Source organism: Microtus oregoni, unplaced genomic scaffold (genome assembly GCF_018167655.1).
Source record: "Microtus oregoni isolate MIOR12 unplaced genomic scaffold, Mior012 000022F_ref0000154, whole genome shotgun sequence".
In the NCBI taxonomy this organism is placed as follows: Eukaryota; Metazoa; Chordata; class Mammalia; order Rodentia; family Cricetidae; genus Microtus; species Microtus oregoni.
In genome coordinates this window covers 19,712,226-19,733,411 of record NW_024543081.1, presented here as the reverse complement: position 1 = coordinate 19,733,411, position 21,186 = coordinate 19,712,226, and the positions used below count along the sequence as shown (strand labels likewise).

General features: G+C 47.4%; 1 protein-coding gene across 4 annotated transcripts in view; it reads right to left on the bottom strand.

The window, feature by feature from the left end:
* Trappc9 (trafficking protein particle complex subunit 9) overlaps positions 1-21,186 on the bottom strand; it is a 429,432-nt gene that overhangs the window by 392,873 nt on the left and 15,373 nt on the right. For 2 of the 4 annotated variants that reach the window (XM_041672442.1, XM_041672443.1), the window contains 3 exons: positions 17,056-17,082; positions 7,544-7,665; positions 4,165-4,290 (listed from right to left, as the gene is read on the bottom strand). In XM_041672442.1, the coding sequence (XP_041528376.1) occupies positions 4,165-4,290; positions 7,544-7,665; positions 17,056-17,082 (275 nt within the window). The remainder of the gene's footprint in view (positions 1-4,164; positions 4,291-7,543; positions 7,666-17,055; positions 17,083-21,186) is intronic. The other 2 variants (XM_041672444.1, XM_041672445.1) reach the window with 1 other exon arrangement.

The window sequence follows — 21,186 nt, the reverse complement described above, 5'->3', positions numbered from 1 at the left end:
GCTCATGATTGTTTGCCGCTCGCTGGACTTCAAAAGCAAGCGCGCGCGTGCGTACACACACACACACACACACACACACACACACACACACACACACTGCCTAGTCTGGCTCCTGCCCATCCCAGTGGGAAGGGAATGGAAGTTGTAGTGTAGGGAAGGGAAGGGAAGGAGGCATGAACACACCTGCCAAAGACCCCTCACCTCTAAGTCACTGTCTTTTTCAGTGCCTGTGGCACTCTTTTCCTAAGCTCCCCTCTGAGGAAACGGATGGCTATATATAGATCACAGGATCTCAAGGAACACACAGATGCATACTGCAAAAAGAGGCCATGAATGGATGTGAATGAGCAGCAACTCCTAACCATTCTGGCGAGCCCAGCAGGTGTGCATTCTGTAGTAGCAGCATTTGCAACTTACAAGGAGTGAGGTGGCCGCTCTAGCCTCACAGAAAACAGGCTGAGGGGCTCATGACTCCTCCAGTCACACAGGGAGGAGACTGAACCTGGGTCTGGGGACTGAAGTCCCAGCCCTTCTGTTTTCATCTCAACCTCGTGATTTGACTGTAAAACCTTCATGCCCAGCACTCGGATCTGGACATAGCCAGCTATTTGCTGTCGTTTGTGAGTACCAGATAGTTACCACAAACCAGCCAACACAGGCAGGCCCCCCTGAGCCTACACACAGCCTCTATTCTATAGAGACCCTTCCCAGCACTGCTAAAGCCCCGTGTATTATTCACCAGTTCTAATGCCCATGCAGGGATTCTTAAAGAGAGAAGGACTTGTGCTAAACACATCTCCGTTCCTTCCAAAATGTCCACATTTGACCAAAGTCATTCATTCCCGTCAGTTCCACAATGGAACACACTTGATCAAGAACCAAAAACTTGTTCTATTTCAGAAAAACTACAGGCCCTGCCTTTCACTGTGATTAATAAAACCCCACCAGAACTCATTATTTTGCTGCCTGCTCTACTAGCAGGGAAACATCGGGATGAGTCAACTACAGCAAAGTGCCTGCCTCTTTGGACAGAATACGAAAGGCCGGTAAACGCCCTGTGCCGCAGGGCCACATTTGCCACGGAGCACTGCTGCCCTCTAGTGTTTGCCTGAGGCCAAGCAGTACAACAGCAGCGCTGATCCAAATTAATGCCTGCGTTTCCAGTGAAAACAGCTTTGCAGCATGTACAAATAACCTACCTCTAATCTGCAAAGGTAACTTCAGTAACAAAAGAGGCAAAGCTGAACTGGTATGGCTGGCAGCCACCAGACCTCCAGCACCAGCTAAGACTAGCAGGCTCTATTCCCCAGGCCTTCCAGTTCAGCTTGAAGCCTCTACTGTGTCTCAAAGCTGTCCCCTGAAACCCCTAAGCCTGGAGACAACAGCACTGGTCCATTGCAGACCTGTGCAGGGACATAGGACCATCTAATCTAACCTGGGACATAGGACCATCTAATCTAACCTGGCTAAACCAATCTCAGGGCTTCCCTGGACCCTTCCCAGTGTGCCTGATGAGGCCCAGCACTCTTCACCTGGAAGCACGGCTTTATCAGGGTCCCACCCTCTTGCCCGTGAAGTCCCCTTGCCCTGTGTCCTACCCTCACTGTCCTTTGACAAACTTTCACCAGCTTGACACCTGCTGGACCTCCATGCTCCAGACCGGTCCGGTGAAGCTCTTACCCCCACCTCTGCTCTCAGCCACTTTGGTGATCTCGTTCCCCCTCCCTCCCTTCCCCCCCTCAGGGTCTTAACTGTCCTAGAACTCAGTCAATGCACATCTCGCTAAGCTTGTGTATTCCTGGCATGGGACATCCTGCCCTCCAGTCCTCTCTACAAGAGCGGTAGCCTCAGCATCTCAGAAAAACACAGCCTAGGAGGCAGGGGAGATGGCTCAGCAGGCAAAGGTGCTGTCGCTAAGCCTGACTACTGAAGTTCAGTCCCTGGAATCCACTTGGGGAAGAGAGAGCAGACTATCCAAGTTGTCCTCTGACCACATGCACGCTGTGGCACGCAAGCCCATACGTATGCACAGATACAAATAAAATAAATAACCAGACAGTAGTGGTGCAAGCCATTAATCCCAGCACTCGGGAGACAGAAGCAGGAGGATCTCTGTGAGTTCGAGGCCAGACTGGTCTACAGAGCAAGTGTCAGAACATGTTCCAAAGATACACAGAGAAACCCTATCTCAAAAAAACGAAACAAAACAAAAAATGTAATTATAATACACACACACACACACACACACACACACACACACTCACTCACTCACTCACAGTGCTGGGCCCAGTGTTGAACCCTGGGTAGAACCAAGTCAAACAGTAAATTTCAGCACTGAGACTGATAACTCGTCTTGGGCCATTTCCCAGGCAACTGAAGCTTCCACATCAAAGGACCAAGTTTTGGCCTCTCCTGATCACTGGAAACCAACAGAGAACAGAAACTGGGGCCTCTCCCAGGCTTCCCTGAGGACACTGTGTACTGCTGGTTCCCAGTGCACCCTCACTTTGAGGCCATAAGAGTTCTTCCCCTACATGAAACGGCCGGCTATACTGGGGCAATCTTCTTTGCCAGCCCTACTCGGTGTTTCTCTCTCCCTCTGTGTTACAACTGACACTTCACACACTCTAAGTATCTGACCTAGGAACCCAGCCCCGTAGACCAGCATGAGGGGCAACACAGGGCTCTACAGCAAGCAAGACTCAGAGAGGTCAAGGAGCTAGAGTTTTAGGCAGTTATAGTCGACCATCTGATGTGGGTGCTGCTGGAGATGAACTCTGGTCCTCTCCAAGGGCAGGGTGTGCTCTCAGCCAGACCCATCACTCCAGCCTTGGGTTAATGCTATAACAGTTATTTTCCACCCCCCCCCCAAAAAAGAATCTCTACAGTAAACATGACCGCCATCGGTGTACTGAGCACAGGTGACGGGATGGGTGCCTGGCAGTCATCATGCTCTCAGCGTGTTCAGGTGGGATTATCCTGAAGTCCCTGCTGCTCTCTGCCCTATCCCCCCAGTTGCCCATACTTACCTCACTCTTGTCAAGTCCACCAGTGTGGTTCTCAAATGCCCACAAGATGGGGTCTGCCTTTTGCCTCTCAGAGCCCAGTCGGCAGGTCCAGTGCCATCTAAAATTACTCTCCCTGGCCTTGCCCTCCTCAGATACCAGGCCTTCCTGTTTCCACCTATCTGTCTTCCCAAAACAGCCCAGATTCACAGATACCTCATGCTACCCCTCTGCCACCCAGATCTTACCCTATTCTGAGCAAACCCCAAAGTCTGTACCCTCCTGCTGAAACTTAGCCCTCCTTCCCCACCGCCCATCCTAGTGGCTGCTCTCTCTGTGAAAGCCAGACTCCTGGAAATCTCCTATTCTGCCTTCAGAAGCCACCTCCAGTGTCCCTGGTTCCTACCACATCAGGTTATGCCCTTTGGCCACCTGCTCCCCTTGGCACCTCTCCCTCTGACGTGCGTCATTCAACACCATTCAACACCAGCCTTCCCTACAAAGCTGCCACTCAGTGACGGCAGGGTGGCTGCTTATCTCCGGGTGTGTTTTAGCAGGATGTCTGCTCGACCAGTGTTTGTGGACCAGCTGATGCTGCTGGAGCCCTGGCTCCCTTGGCTTTCCTATACATCAGCTACCATCCTCCCAGTCTCTAGGATAGGAAGCAATGTTGTCAATCTGCCACTAAATGTTTTCATGACTATCTTATGAAATACCTTTTCAAGGGCTGGGGCTACAGTTCCATGGAAAAGTGCTAACCTAGCACACAGGAGTACCTCAGCCTGCCCTTCAGGCTCAGATTTACATTTAGGAGGTGCCTAGTGAGGGACAGGAGTTATACAAGCCCTAGCATTACAAATGGCAAGCATTTCACAAGTGACAAAGGCAAGAGCCATGAATCCTGTCAAGGTGGCAAAACTGGCAGGAGCCAACGTTTTTATTCCAAATAAAAATTGGGAGAAGAGGGTGAATTCCTAATTTTGAAAATATAATACACCAAAATAAAGAAGATGGATATAAAAATAATCCCATACATTTGGCTCTTGGGCTATGGCTGCTTTATTTTTCTCATGCCGCACAATCATTGAGCTAGATCATGAGTGACACATTCCAGGAGAACTGAATCACCTGCCACAGAGACAGGTAGGCACGTGCTCACCTGCCGGAGATTGATGTACACGGCATTCTGCAGAAACTCCGAAGCTTCCATGCCACGCTTCTGAATAGCCAGGACTCGCACGGCCTTGACACACGCTTCCAATTCAATCACCCCAGCATTCTTATACTGTAGATATAAAAAAAACACTTCCATCAGCAAAAAGCAAGGATGTTCCCAGTGCTGGGAAGCTGCCATGGAGACTCCAGATGTCCCCAGTAGTACTTCCCATGCACAAGGTCCCTGGTACCCCTCTGGGAAAAGCTATTTCTGAATCTGTTTTAATGGGTACAAGTTGGAATAAACCAATGATCCTCTAAGTGTGCTGCATTGATTAAAATCATTTGACCACAATGTTTGCTTACGTTACAGACTTCCGGGGGTGGGGGGGCAGGCAGGCTGAGGTCCCCTCAAGACCAGAAGTGATTAACATTTAGAGGAGTTTGGGTTTGGGATGCTCAGCCCATATAACGGATGGACGCTTTGCCATTTTTCTTAAATGCTCTCACACCTGCGCCTTTAATACAGCCTCTGGGAATGTGCTGCCTTTTGCAGAAGACACCTGGGCTGTCTGTGTGCAGTGCTGCTGATCGTGTCTCAGAACCACCTGTACCCAAACCGCAGGCATTGGAACAGAACAGGTCCTGTGGGGCTCATCGGAACCACTATCACTTAAAGCAGTGGTTCTCAACCTATGGGTCCAACGCTGGGATCACATATCAGATATCCTGCATCTCAGATATTTTTACATTACAATTCATAAAAACAGAATTACAGTTATAAAGTAGTAATGAAAGTAATTTCTAGTGGGGGGAATCACCAAAGCATAAGGAACTGTATTAAAGGGTTGCAGCATTGGGAAGGTTAGAACCTCTGACCTAGAGTAACATGTTGCTCCATAGGACAGAGAAGGTTCAGCACCATGGACAGTCCTCATTATCCGCTCTGGTCCTCCTGGACCTGAGCTAGCACTGCACACACAGTGGGACTGGACAGCAGGCTGCAGCAATACAGTGCTCACGCCCAGGAGCATCTTGGAACTTATTCTCAAGCCAAAGGTCTAAGCAAAACAGATCTGGGAAGCACACGTATGCACAGAAGACACGAGAGATGACAGATGTGCACTGATGGACACGGTGACCGAATGAGCACAGTTCTCTGCCCCGCCCCCCAGTCTGTGCACTCATGATGACTGAGTTTACATGCACATGACACTGCTGGAGACAGGTGATTGGAACCTATTCTCTGGTGCCTAAAGAAAGACATAAGACTGCAGACTGTCTGGGGTCCCCGCCAGGTCTCCAGCTCATGTCTCCTGATATAACAGAACACCCTGAGACACTGCTCAGGACTCCAGGAAGAAGCCATTCACAGAGCAGACCGTTCTGCGGACGAGGCCTCTTGATGAGTCCTGAATGAAAGCCAAGCACTAATCAGCCCTAATTAGTCAGGGGACCGGGTGGCACGGGAAAGGCTCAGGCTCCTTCAGTGGAGGAGGTGAGAGAAGAAAAGCAGAAAGGGCCCGGGGAAGCACAGACATGAAAACATGACTCAAGAAAAGCAAGGCATGCATGTCCTCTTCCCGCCTGCATTACAGACATCTGAGGAGCAGGCTTTGCCCAGATGCCATGTAGCATACTGAACCCAGGAAGAGGAGGCGATAACCAGGGCTTTATTGATCAGTACTAATGGGCCTTCCCCGTGCTGGCCATTTGTATATGTAGAAACCATTGACCCTGATCAAGCATTGTCTGCAGCGGAGAGAGAAAACAGCACCTGAGGCTGTAAGGCTGCAGAGTCGGATGGCTACAGTCAGCAGAGGGGAGCTCTGGCTACATCTTGCCAGCTGTCTGCTCTGCACGGAGGGGACAGGGCCACTCTGAGGACAGAGCCACCTGGCTCCTTTGATGTGTCAGGGTAGATTAGTCTTTCCCCAGAGGTGAAGCTTCAGTGTTCGCTAACACAGTACACAAGGGGACCACTGAGGCTCCAGCCTGGCTGGTGAGGGGCCAACCATCTGCAGTCACAAGTGTGGCCCACAGTGTCAAGGGGGTGAGTCTCAAGTGTGTACAGTTGGAACCCTATTTTTCCAGGCCTACACTGCCTTCCTACGGCTGCATAACAATTCATTTCTGTGTTCTTGAATTCTTGAAGACTGTTTTTTAAAACAGACATGAAAGGGCTCTGAAAGGAAGGCTTGATTTTTTAACAGCTGGCTTTAAAATGAACATTAAAGCAACAGTCTGGGCCAGCAAAATGGCACAGCAAGTAAAAACACTTGTGGCAAAGACTGACAACCTGAGTTCCTGAGTTCAATCCCTGGGACTGACAGGATGGAAGGGGAAATCAATACCACAAGTGTACTCCGGCCTCCAGACATGCACACACACAAGCACTAAATAAACAAATGTAAATTTTTCAAAAAGCAAACTACATTTATTTTGTTTGGTTGGTTTGTTTTGGTTTTTAAGACAGGGTTTTTCTGTATAGCCTTGGCTGTCCTGGAACTCACTCTGTAGACCAGGCTGGTCTCGAACTCACAAAGATAAACCTGCTTCTGCCCCCTAAGTACTGGGACTAAAGGCATGTGCCACTGCCTGGCAGCACATTTTCTTAATTAGTGAATGACAGGGAAGGACCCAGCCCATTATGGGTGGTGCCATCCCTGGGCAGGTGGTCCTGGGTGTTATAAGAAAGCAGGCCAAACAAGCCATGAGAATCAAGCCAGCAAACAGCACCCCTCCATGGCCTCTGCATCAGCTCCTGCCTCCAGTTCCTCCCCTGTTCAAGGCCCTGTTCTGACTTCCTTCAATGATGAACAGTTCTATACTGGAAAAAAAAAACCCGCTTCTCCCCAAGTTGCTTTTGGTCCTGGTGTTTCAGCACAGCAACAGTAACCCTGACTAGGATACACTGATTTTCAGAAGTCCAGAAAGCTGATGTAGAAGTATCAATAATGATTAGCCCTGAATGGGCTATGACAGTCTTTTTCCAAAATTATATTAAATATATACTGTCTGTAATCATTTTAGGCATATAGCACTGGGCATGAGAGAATAATATAATATTTACAAAAGCGAGTAAGAGAAAAACAGGTTGGCAAGACAGCTCAGAGGGAAAAGGTACTTGCTTGTCATGCCTGATGAGATGTCTTCATCACCAAGACCCACATGGTGGAGGGAAGGAACCACCCCCTCTATGTTGTCCTCTGAACTCCACACGCGTGGTATGGCACAAGCACACATGAACGCCATCAATAAAAAAGAAGTATAATCTATACTGGACATTTTTTAAGATATCGCAACATGACATAATGTCAACAGGGAATGTTCTGATTGGAAAGATACAGTGACGCAGAAACTGTACGAAGCCGTCGAGTCACCTTGCTGTAATAGGAAATGGCCTCTTTGTACTTGTCAATTATGTCCTCGGGGCTGAGGCAGTTCTTGGCCCGTCCGATCTCAGCACTGGTGTCAGGATTGATGCCGTTGGTGGTGAGGGCACCTGCAGACAGAGAGAGAGAAAACAGCCTTTTGCTATTCCCTTCTTGTTCCCTCACTACTTTCAAGAGGAATGTGCGGGAGACGAAACCTAAGTGCATGCCACGGAAGTCTAAACCCGGTGAGAGTCTTCAGGTTATCCGCGAGCTGTACTGGCAGCATCGGCTGCAGGGTTAGCTAACTCCAGCGGGCTACCCTCTCTGCGACGATTTTCCATTAAAGAACATGAAATGCATTACATAAAAGCAGCATATGGAAAATGACCCAGGGACCACACTAAGGCCTCAGAGGAGAGAAAATGTATGAGCCACTTCCTGAGCTGGATAGCAGCCAAGAAAATGACTTGGAAGTGCTAGTTGCCTCTCCGTGGCTGTCAATTTCTATTTCTGACCAACCCTTGCCACCAAACTCACACAGGAACAGGGCTGTGGAGAACTCCCGTCTTCAGAACAGAAGTAGCTACAGAGAGAACTCCAACTGGGACAAGGAAAGACAAAACTGTCTTTGATGTCACAGAACACTCAAGAACTACCTGCTTAAGCCTCAGTGGCTGAGCTCCTAAGTCACGTGTTTATTTTACAGACAAGGGCATCTCCCAAAATCCACTTTCCCTACTTTCAGCTCAGGGCTCAGTGTTTCTAATGGCAGAGGGCCAAGATGCGCTTCATGCACTGCCGCAGGCACCATGAAAGCGCATGTGGTACCCAGGCTCTCTGATCCAGGGCCCGTTTTCTCAACTGCATGCTTTCTCCCTCTAATTCTGTGAAGAGCCTCGTATATGTTTTTGGAACAAGACAGAAGAATGATGAGTAGGTAGCTATGTGGAAAGATGGGCTTGAGATGGAGAGAGGGAAAGCTAAGTTAGGAGACTGAAAGATGGGGAGAGGAAAAGGCTTCTTGTGTCAAATCCTCCTGCAATAAGAAGAGAGAGAACTTCAGCAGAGAACCATGAGGAGGTAGGAGAAGAAAATATCTCAAATCTGTCCTTTGTAAGAACTACAGTCAAATCCACAAGACTTGGGCACTCACAGACCCAGGCATCCCTTGGAGCGGAATTCAAGAGGACAGCCATCATGCCTGGAGTAAGCGCACTGCTGCTGAGTGAGAGGAAACCACCGCAGCCACCGCCTGCACCCTCCACACGCTCCCTTCTGCAACCACAGCAGCTGCAGGAGGGGAACACCAAGCTGGGTGTTCCTGCAGGTGGGAGAGGGCCTGGAGGAGCCAGGGCTTTCCCAGTTCTCAAGATGATGGAGCCATTGCCTCTAAGGCTGTGCCTGGGGCCTGGCCTTGACCACAGTGTTCTATCTTCAGTTCTGTGTGCCTATCATCTTTGTGTTACATGTCCTACATGAATTAGTATTTAATACATGACCAGGGGTTTTGAAGTGTTTTGCTGGTACTAACAAATTGCCATCCAATTCCTGAGTACTTTCCCTGGAATAAAGAGGCATGGGGAAGGGGAGAAAGAGGATTTTGTTGTTCACACAGGGCCACATCTCTTCTCCAGCCCAGGAAAAAAGACAGGAAAAGTCCCCAGACATTCTTCCCCTTTGTAAGGAAAGAAGACATGAGTGGCCCTGTTCCCCAAGTGGATGACTTTATTTAGTACAAGGCTGGAGGGTACACCTCACAGGAGCAACCAAAGACCACGCCATCTATAAGGAGCCAGAGCCTAGTCCTCAAAGAGTCACTGTGCCACTTGATAAACGAATAACAAACTGAAAACGCTCACACCCTGCAGGCCTGATCTTTCTGGTCATCTGCTGACTTGACAGTCCTCAGAACCCAAACCTCTAGCTGACAGCCAGGAAAATCAACTCCACGGGCTGGTGGGAACCCAGGCTGGAGGAGCAGCAGGGTGTGTGAGAAGTGGCATGTGGCAAAGACAGTCCCAGCAGACAAGATGGCCAGGAGTCCCTACTTCACAAGATTGCATGCAAGACCCAATACTGGAAACTCAGGCAGATACATGCATGGAGAAAGACGAGAATAAGCCAGAGATGAGCAAAGCCACACAGAAAACAACCACACATTAGCAGGGTCAAGTATCACTGTAACCCAGCCACAGCCGCATGTGACGGCAGACCAGGTGATCATGCTCCAAAGTCAGTCACACACAAAGCCAAGTCTGTCACAAAGGTGCTGTTGGTCCTACTGGAGGACTTATAGGAAGCTGAAGTGAACAGATGGCGGTCCATGTGTAAGATTTGCAAAGTAGACAAAATAATACATCAATGTGCTCTGGTAGCCTTGACACTGGACGTGTCCCTGAGGCACCAGGATGGTAGCAGGTCTACAACTCAGAGCTGAGAACACAAAGCAGGGATGGAAGGGAATGACAAAGAAACTTTCCAGTAAGATATGCACATCTTAAGATACTTTAAAATGATAATTAGAATTGTGGGGGCTGGTGAGATGGCTCAGCTGACAATGGGGCCTGCTGTTGAAACTGATCACCTCAGTTTGATTCCCCAAGACCCACGTGGTAGAAAGAGAGGACAGACTCCCCCTAATTGACCTCACATGCACTCTCGGCCCTCTGGGCACCCCCACACACACACCAAATAAAGAAATAAATACAACTGTTTTAATTGAGATTTCAAATCTGGACACATGTTTATAATTACAGGACACAGGCTGAAGCAGGAAATCAAGAGTGCAAAGCCAGCCTGGATTATAAAGGAAGTTCAAGCCCTATAAAGCCCTGTCTATATATATATTGTTTATATACTATTGAAATAATTCTGTTTTTAATAGACTTTGTCCATAATTTCATGAGTTTACCAGATGGTGTAGGGCAGAATGTCACATGTGGCTGTCCTGTCGTCTGCCATGTGAGGTGTCCAGATTTAAACACACATATACAAAGAGAGAAAGGAACGAATGAATAAAAATGCCTTTCCCCTGGCCTTGATTAATATATTTAGAGGAAGCTACAAGGTAGCTTAAGTCCATCCAACTTGTTGTTTTCTTTAAAAGTAGTTTCAAATATTTTATTTGATGAGTATTTTAGGATGTTTTTAAGACTAAATACAATTCTTTTGAGTGTTTTTTGTTTGTTAGCATGTTTGTTTTTAAAGATTTATTTATTGTACATACAGTATTCTGCCTACATGCCTGCAGAGGGCACCAGATCTCATTACAGGTGGTTGTGAGCCAACATGTGGCTGCCAGGAATTGAACTCTTCCAGGACCTCTAGAGGAGTGGCCAGTGCTCTCAACTGCTGAGCTATCTTTCTAGCCCCATTTGTTTGTTTGTTTGTTTGTTGTTTGTTGTTTGTTTGTTTGTTTGACAGAGTCATGCTATCTGGCTGGCCTGGAACTTGCTACGGAAGGTCAAGTTTGCCTCACACTCAGAGAGATTCACCTCCTTTGCCTCCCAACAATAGGGATTAAAGACATGCACCACCACACCCGGCCTCTAAGTAAAATTCATAAAGACCAAAAAAAGGGGGGGGTGGAATATAATGAATATGTCAAAGCCAAAAAATTATATAATTCAGATATAATGGGCAAACTTCTAAAAATACACAAAACAACTAGAAAGGTAAGGGAAATCTGAAAAACCCAAAGACATCGAGCAGAAAACCAAAAACTTTCCAAGAAAGAAAAGCACGATGCAGATGGCCTCAATTATGAAGTCTACCAAGCATTTATGGCCAAATTAAGACCAACTCTCCACAAACTCTACCTGAAAATACCAAAGGAAGGAATACTATATCAGCAACTCGCTCAGTGAGGCCAACACCATCCTGATAATAACCCTGAGAACAGCACAAAGCAGAGGAGAACCTGGCAGGCCACTTACTGCTCGTGAGCACAGACACTAACACTTCCCCCCAACAAGAGCTCACTGAACCCAGCAAGATATAGACTATCACAGGGTATGAACAAAGGAGATATCAGCTTCACATCTAAAAACCAGTTATCACAATGAAGGGAAAAGGACACAGGATCTTCTAGACAAGGAGGGGAAAGGCAGAAAAAGTCAACGCTTTCCTGATAAAAAGTCTCCCCACACTAGAAAAGATAAGACCGGACGGACGGAGGATGGCTTTAAACCCAACCTACAGCTAACACCACACTAATGATGAGAGACTCAGTGTGTGCCCCCTGAAGGTAAGGTCTCAGCCAGGAGGACACCCACATTCAAAAGCCAGAAGTAAGAACGACTTCTGCTTTCAGGGGCCACCACCTTGCACCCAGGACTGTAACAAAGTAACTGAACTAATAAATGCAGTCAGCCGGGCTGTAGGGTAGAAGGGTTGACACCTAAAAGGTCAAATTCCTAAATCAGCTTGCAGCTCACCAGCTGCTAATGGGATTATGGCAAGTCCGCTCCAACACTGGAGTGTTCAGGTAGCTAAGAATACATGGCACGGGCTGGGAAGGTGGCTCAGCGGGTAGGAGCACTGCTGCTCTTGCAGAGAGCCAGAGTTTGGTTCCTAGTACCCACATCAGATGGCTCACACCACTGTCATGCCAGCTCCAGGGGATCCAATGCCTTCTTCTGGCCTTGGTAAACATACCCACACACGCGCACATAAACACACACATGCACACATACAACAAAACAACAGTAAATCTTTTTAAAAATAATAAAAAATGTATGCATACGTATATGTATATATACTCTGAGAACTCCAACCAGAGCTGAACAAATTAAAGATATGGCCAGGAAATACCAGTCGCCTAACATGTATGAGAACCTTAATTCTCAACACTGCATGGGAAAAGGGTAATAAAGAAAAAATAAGTAAAAAGATATGCCAGGTTCACACACTGGAAAATTTAATACTTCTCTTCATATTTCTTATGTATATGCAGATGTATATGTACATGTATATGATGCATTGCCTGACTATGGATATGTATATTGAATGCAGTGCCCATAGAGCCCAGTAGAGGGCAGTGGATTTCCTGGTTGCTGGAATTATAAACCACCTGATAGAGGAAATCAAACTCAGGGCATTCCCCAAGAGCAGTGTGTGCTCTTAACTGCTGAACCATCTCTCCAGCCTCAGAAGATGTAATATTCTTTTGTTTGCTTTGTTTTCTTTTTTTGAAGCAGGGTTTCTCTGGCTGTCCTGGAACTCACTCTGTAGACTAGGCTGGCCTCAAACTCAGAGATCTGCCTACCTCTGCCTCCCGAGGGCTAGGATTAAAGGTGTGCGCCGCCGCCACCACCACCCGGCACAGATGTAATAGTCTTTAGGTGGCTGTATGTAATGCATCCCATGTTGGTATACAGACTCATAATAATCGCTAGTAAAATCTCAGCAAGATTCCTTTCAAAAATTGACTATCTGCCCCTAAAATTCATCTGAAAATTCAAAGGACCCAAAATAAACACAGCCACATCAAATAAAAATGTAAGCAATTTCTAAATGTGTCTGTTCTGCTTTTTGTTGTCCTTTAAAGCTCTGCAATGGACGTGATTTGACAATAAGTCAGGTTTAAAAATACACAAAAAAAACCCTGAAATAATTATGAAGAGATAAATAAATGCTTAGTAAAAAAAATCTTAATAAGCATATCGCTAAGCTCTCATAAACTGAAAACATAAGTCATAGGCACCTCACACTCCATGGGAAGATTAGCATACTAACCAAACCTTTCAGAAGGCTCTAATTCAGTAACAAAGAAACGGGGAAACTGCATTTGATAGCCAATCCAATCGAAAATCCCCATGCTGACACAAGCTCACCAGAACAACGTGGAATCTTTTCTTCAGAGACTGGAGTTCCACACATAAGCTAGGATAAAGTAGTCAAACTACACAAGACCCAAGGATGCCTTTTAAATAGAATTCTAAAGGTATACCACTTGAAAAGCTACAGGACGTTCAGAGAAACAGACAGAAAAGAAGTACACAAACATATGTGTGATGGTGGCTCCGCCAGCTGTGGTCCCACAGACGTGCAGATGCCTTTGCTTACTACAGGGTGCTAGATACTTTAACCCAGAAAGAATATCTTAATTGAGCCAAGAAATTAAGAGTCCTCTTCTCTTGTCAAATCTAGTTAATGAACCTTTTCTGCTGTGTGCACCTCAGACATATTAGAGATGCTTCTCAAAACGGTGAAAAGCCTCAGTGTAGGCTTTGGGAAGCCTCTGCTATCCTCCACGCAGATATCAGCAGATCACAGGCATGGCCACGTGATCCGCCCCAGTGTGGTTAACAGCGGACAGCTCTGCCAAGGCCGTAGTGAGACCCGGCCTTTGGAACACCTTGTTCTCACTCAGCCGCTGCAAGACAAAACAGCACCGTGCCCATCCAGGCTGTCACTAGTCATGTCTCTGACAGGCAACCTGTACCTAGAACATAAAGAGAACTGTGGCAACTCAGTAATTAACTGACAGAGAGAGCGGCCCTTTCAGAGCAAAGACACCAGGGACGAATGCACTTTGAGAAGGTGCTCGTTAGCTGTAAGAGAAACTCCAGAATCCGGCGTCCCAACAGCCGTGCAGGGGGCACTGCTGCATACCCACCAGGAGTCGGGAAGGTGACAGCTGCTGTGACAGACCTGAGGGACAAACTCGCATGCATGGCTGCTGGGACTTCCCGTGGTGTGACTGCTTTGGAGACATAGCTGCACGCATAAGAGAATTTAAAACACACAAAAATCCCCACAACGCTCATTGCAGCACTGCTCCTAGGAGCCAAAGGGTGCATGAGCCGAGAGACTAGAGAAACAAAATGTGGCATGCTGACAGGCCAGGGACACATGCTGAAGGGGCGTGAAATCCTGAGCTGTGCTGGAAGGGTGGACCTTAAAACACTAAGTTAAAGAAGCCAGTTCCAAAAGACCTCAGTTTATCAAATGTGAGATGGGCACAGTAGGCCAGCCTGGAGTGAGAAAGTAAATTAAAACTGCAGGAGCCCAGGGGAGGACAGGAACAGAGAGGAACGGCAGCTGTGACCACAGAAGGTGAGGAGCTTCTTGTTGGGGAAGATGAAAGCCCTACAACGGCCTGCTGTGCTTGGCTGCAGACTCAGTTTGAAGCTGTCTTTAAAAATTAAACAGCAATCTCAACCGTGTGTGAATTGCTAGTTTTTGTCACTGGAAGGAGACGCTAACCTCAGCACCAAAGTGGGAAAAGCAAGCGAGCAGAATGAAATTAGGCAAAAGACTTCGGCTTGAAGGAGGTACTTACTGGATGTGCACGCCATGTTCAGAGCCAGAGAGGGTTTTGAGAAAGGAACTGCGTTTAAAGAATAGAGCAAGAACCCAGAAGTCCATCGCGTGATGGAGGAGGCCCTCTGTCCTAACTTAGCACTGAAACAAGCACCCAGAGCCGAAGGAAGCACGCAGAGATGCCCACCTGGCTTCCTCCGGGGAAGTCAAAACCGCTTTCCGCATGATGATCAAACCTAAGTGCAAATGGCGGACTTCCTGATGGCTCCGTGAAAGAGTCTTTTCTGTGAGGCTGGACAGTGGTGTCACCTCTGAGAAAGTCTCAGGGGCACTGGCAGTGACCCCCTCCTACCCAGAGCACTACCCCATAAACTTCAAGGGTCTAAACTGCAGAAGAGGCCCAAGTAAAACATGGTCAGGCTCTGTCTGGTCTAACGGCTCCTACCAGAGACCTGAAGGTGCAGGCTGCGGGCTGGGGCCTGGTGAGGCAAGGGTTGGGTGTAGGAAGAGACTCAACTCCCTGCCTGTCTCCCTTGGTGAGTCCAGCATCTCACTTAAGGTGGATGCAAAGATGCCCTCCAATGCCAGGGCCAACTGGCAGCAGCGTCCTCTGTGGGTGGCTCTCCCAACCACAGGCTCTGACATGGTCCAAGAGTCACTCGCTCATCCCCACAGCCATAGTCCAGCCTGCATCTGCTCCAAGCTCTGCAAACTCAGGTGCAGAACCTTGTTCTCAATGTTTTCACAAATGACAAACACATTCTTCCCTGCCTCAACGAAAATGTGACTTTCGGAGTAGTCCTAATCTGTCCCATCTACTTCTCCCACAAGTAGGTACCTTGACATTCAGTATTTCATATCAGGCTCCACTAACTGGTCTTGGCTCAAAAATATCAAAGCACTCAACATTAATTTCATTGTTGAGCTTTCTTGTTTGTTTCAACTGCATGCATGCACATGTGTTTGTTGTGTGGGTATGTGCATGTTTACATGTAGACGCCAGCAGGAGTCTAGAAGATGGTTTCAGATTCCCTGGAGCCGGAGTTACAGGCATTTGTGAGCCATGCAACATGGTTGCTGGGAACCAAATTCATTTTGGTTCTGCAGGAAGCACTCTCAACCACTCCTCGGGGCTTTTGTTTGTGTGCTTGATTTTTGTTTTTTGAGACAGGGTGTTGCTACACAGCCGAAGCTGGCTCCTGCCTCAGCCTCCTGGGGGCTAATGAGACTACAGGTGTATACCATCATGCCTGGCTTGCCAACCTAACTTTCACCAGTACAGAAAGTCACTGGCTCCTGTCACATGAAGGCCTGCCCTTATGTTGATTTTTCTTTAGGAAGCAAACAAAACATTGCAAGGTTCTCTACACTCTCCACAGACCACGCTGAGACATTTAGCCAGCAGTGTAGAGACAGGCCTTGAAGCAGACAGTACACGCGTGCAGACCTGAGGTGATTCCACTCCGACATGCGCGAGATGAAAGCAGCCGGCTTGAGTAGGAAGCCCGGGGAAACATGACTGTCTGGTTTGTGTTCTTTGAAGGAAGGCCACTGCTACTGCACTCTTACCTACTCGGCCATTGTTTCTAATTAGATCATAAACAATTGAACTCACCACAAAACACTCAAGCACTGTAACACAAGTGTCTGCTGGATTAATTACAGAAACTAAGAGAAAGAAAGACCCAACACTTAAAATAAGGAAAAAAATGCAAGATTTCTTAAGAACACATATACATCCAGGCTTGGTGGCTCACACATTAGGAGGCTGAAGCAGGAGGATTGCCACTAATTAAAGGCCAGCCTGGGCTATGTAGCAAGACCTGTTTGCCACCAGCAATAATAATAGTAGTCTATGAAAAAAGTAATAGGGAATTCAAATCACTGTGGAAAGGGGCGCAGGCCATAGACTCAGAGCAAAGTCATTATTGCCATGAAGGGATTCAAAATCAACAGCACAGACATGCTGGGTGCATTCAGAGAACTCAAGGCACGATTCTCAATCATTAGCTTCACCATGCTAGGGGGAAATTGCTCCTCTTCACCAGACACATGAAGCAGCGGGGTGCCCCATCAAACAAGGACCAAACGATAATCGGGTTTGTCACAGTTCTGATTTAAAATTACTTAAATCAGAATGTTCCAAAGATCACAGTCCAGAAACCAAAACCATTCATTCACAACACCATGAAACAAGCACTTAAAAAAAAATAATAATAATAACAAAAGAGACTAAGCACAAGATCATGTACCTGGGTCAATGAGAACTTCTTGCGCCCCTGGAAGAAAGAACAGATTACGGTCTTTTATTTGGAAAACAAAAGCACTTTTAAAGACAACTAGAAGAACACACTTTACAGTTTGCATATTCCCTGGGAAGTCTGAGATGCTGGCCTCTACCACAACAGCAACTGGGAGCAACGGCATGGCAGGCACAGTGCTCTTTTGCTTCTGTGAGGAAAACACAACATCTACTGTTTGTCGTGTCTTGAACAAACAGGAAAGAGCCCCCTTACCTCTTCCCTTCCTGCTGTCTGAACACACACACACACAGAATAATTTTTTTAAAAGGATGAAGAGGAGGGAAGGGAGGAGGAGTTTACACATGAAAGCAATTAGCTCGCTCTTCTCAAGCAGCTGGGAAAGCCTTCCTGATCTGCTGAGCCATCCAGATGTCAGTGAGGCCAGAGAGCAGCGTTCTATGCAGAAAAGCACACCCCGTGAGCTCTGGGCCCAAGACTCAAGCTCATCATGACTGTTCTCATTGTAAACAGTTTAGTAAGATTCAAAAAGGTAGGTTCCAACAGCCTATGCTCTTACTCATCAACACACATTTGTTCAATTGTCTGTGTAAAGAACAAGCTCCGTGATTATGGTGCCAGTTGACAGCTACGTGGTAAAATTAAGCAATCTTTTTATTTTGCACACACGCATGCACCCACACGCCCACACTCAAGAAACCAGAGGTTAACCCTGTATGCCATGTCTCTAAAGACATCCACCAAATTTTCTGGGTTTGTTGTTGTTGTTGTTGTTGTTGTTAATTGCCTAGGGCTTGCCAATTAGGCTAGGCAGACCCAAGAATTCACCTGTCTCTCTGCCTCCCCAGCACTGAGATTCCAGTACGCACCACCGTACCCAGTTCTTTTCACATTGGTTCTAGAGGTAAAAGTCCGGTCCTCAGCTGGATGGTGGTGGTGCACACCTTTAATCCCAGCACTCAAGAGGCAGAAGCAGGATCTCTGAGTTCAAGGCTAGCCTGGTCCACAGAGTCTGGACAGCCAGGGCTACTTAGAGAAACTCTGTCTTAAAATGAAAAAAAATAAATAAAACTAAAGCAACAACAACAACAACAAAAAGGTCAGTTCCTCATGCTTGGGTGGAAAACACTTTGGTAACCAAGCTGTTGCTACAGCGCCTTATTTATGCTATATATGTCATGTACATGTGTGTATGTATGGCTCATGTGTTCATCAGGGAAGCTGAAGCAGAGGATCCAAAGCTCCGGGCTACACAATGAGACTCTGTCTCAAAAGCATCAAGCAAAGCAGGAAGTGACTCCGTGGCTTTAGGTCGGATAACACTGCAGCATCATTGTTGCCCATCCTCCCTGGACACTTGGGGTGTGTGTGTGTGTGTGTGTGCTGCTAGCTAAGCCCAGATTTCACGTATGCTGGAAAAGTACTCTACCTTTGAGGTAGAACCCCAACCCCGCCCCTCCCCCCGGTTTTTTTTTTTTGGGGGGGGTTGTTTTATTTTTGTTTTTTGTTTTGTTTTGTTTTGTTTTTTGAGGCAGTTTCTCTGTAGCTTTGGAGCCTGTCCTGAAACTAGCTCTCGTAGACCAGGCTGGCCTCAAACTCACAGAGATCTGCCTGCCTCTGCCTGGGTGCTAGGATTAAAGGCGTGCGCCACCACTTCCCAGCTTCCCACCATCTCCCCTCCTCCCCCCATCCCCTGCCTCAGTTTTAAGATGTAGAATTAGAATTTGTTAGGAGATTTTCCTATGTAACCCTGGCTGGCCTGGAAGTCACTCTATAGATCAGTGTGGCCTAACTCACAGAAATCCACCTGCCTTTGCCCCCCAGATGCTGAGATTAAAAGGATGTGCTGCCACCATGCCCAGCTAGAAGGTGTTTTCAAGTTCAAAGGTTAAGAGAAAGAGACACACTCAGGAAGAAGGTAAGCCACCCTTGAGAGCACAGCTGTGGGCCTCTCAAACAAGAGTTACCTCCAACTTGTTATTTTATTGTCGAGACCAAGTCTGGCTCCATCACCAGGCAGGCTTCGAAGTTTTTGAATTTACCATCCTCCTGCCTCAGGCTCCCCACTAACTAATATTATAAACCATGGATTACAAACCTGTACACCAGGCCCTGGATCTTCTACTTCTTTCCCCCCCCCCCCCCCCCCATTTACTATATATACAGTGTTCCTTCTGCACGTCTGCTGCAGGCCAGAAGAGGGCACCAGATCTCATTACAGATGGTCATGAGCCACCATGTGGTTGCTGGGAATTGAACTCAGGACCTCTGGAAGAGCAGCCCATGCTCTTAACCGCCGAGCCATCTCTCCAGTTCCGCTCTTCTACTTCTTTTTTTTTTCTTTTTTTTTTTTTTTCGATCTTCTACTTCTTAATTGGGTCTTCCCTCATAACACTATTGCTCCCTACTTGAAATTATCAAACCTTATAAAATGAGGGCTCCAATGCCAGCATGACGGTACATGCCTATAAACTCAGTAACAGTGGGAAGAGCGGAGCAGACCCAGGTTCAGGGCCAGCCTGGGCCACTTGGCAAGACTCTCATCCCTCTCATACCTATTCCCAATGTAGCCACAAGGAATAAATCTCCTTTTCCTGTTTCCCACTTTTAACTTGGCTCTTTTTAATTGGCTTATTGAGGATTGGTGGCCAGACCTGACTTGGGACACAAGCTGTGACAGGCAAGTTCGGTAACACACCTAAAGCATTGACCTGAGCACAGCACCTCCATACGGCCACCTCGGCTGAACTGAAAGCCAAGGTCTTCTTCTAGTGAGCACAGACGTGGAGAAGGAAACCCAGGGCCTGGCTGGCAGCCTTCCTCTCATCGGTAAGATGCTGTAGAGCTGTGACGTCACAGCTACCCGGTTCCTAATACTCGAGGGAAAGTCCAGTTTCACTGCTGCCCTGACAGTACCTGAAACCCTCACACTGAGCTGACACGACAGGAATAACATGGAACCAGAAGGCTTTTTCCAGATACACACTGGGGACGAGTCTGAAGCAGCAAAGGAAGAAAACATGTTCAAGCAGCCTGGTTTAGGTCCTCTTGTTCAAGTGGGAAAAATAAAAAAGCAATAGTAATATAATAGCAATAATAATAATAAATAAAAATAAGGGCAAAAAAATAAAAATAAATAAAAATAAGTGCAACAGCAACCCCTATGAACATCCTGCAAGAATCCTCCCAGGGTCTACCCAGTGCTTTTTCAGGGACTACAATGCACAGCTCACAGGCCTGTTCAGCCAGCACAGGCTCTAGCCGGCTTCAGGGAAGGTGGCGCTGTTCAACAGCTAAACTAAAACGTCTGCCTCCCAGATGTGGGCTAAAGAGACAGGCTCACAGAGGACAGCATAACAGGAAGGGTGGGGCATCTGGCAGGGAAGCTGAGATGCAGGCTCCTTCCAGCAGCCAGTTATAAAACTTTCTCCCAATCTTTGCATTTTTCCCAACTGAGGGGCCTGGAGAAATGGTTATGAGCTGTCAAGAGGTTAAAAGCTGTTGCTGCTCCTGCAGAGGACTGGAGTCCACATCTGGGGCCTTACAACCAACTCTAAGAGATCCAATGCTCTCTTCAAACCTCCAGAGATATCCTCAGACGTGCACAGATACGCACGTACTCACAAACAGAAATGTTAAAAAAGCAAAGCAGCCATTGATGGAGGAAGGTCATTGGTTAAAAAATAAACTGCCTTGGCCCATTTTATTGGTTAGAACATAGGTGGGTGGAGTAAACAGAACAGAATGCTGGGAGGAAGAGGAAGTGAGCTCAGAGACACCATGCTCCCCTCTCCCGGGCAGACGCGATAGCTCTGCTCTCTGAAGCACATGCGATGAAGCTCTGACCCAGGATGGACGTAGGCTAGAATCTTCCCGGTAAGCGCACCTCGGTGCTACACACACATTATTAGAAATGGGCTAGTCCAGGTGCGAGAGTTAGCCTAGAAGAGGCTAGATATAATGGGCCAAGCAGTGTTTAAAAGAATACAGTGTCCGTGTAATTATTTCGAGGCATAAGCTAGCAGGCAGTAGGGGTGCTGGGGACGCAGCCCCGCCGCTCATATTACTACAAGCCATCTCCCCTAAGTTGCTTTTGCCAGAGTATATTATCCCAGCAGGTGA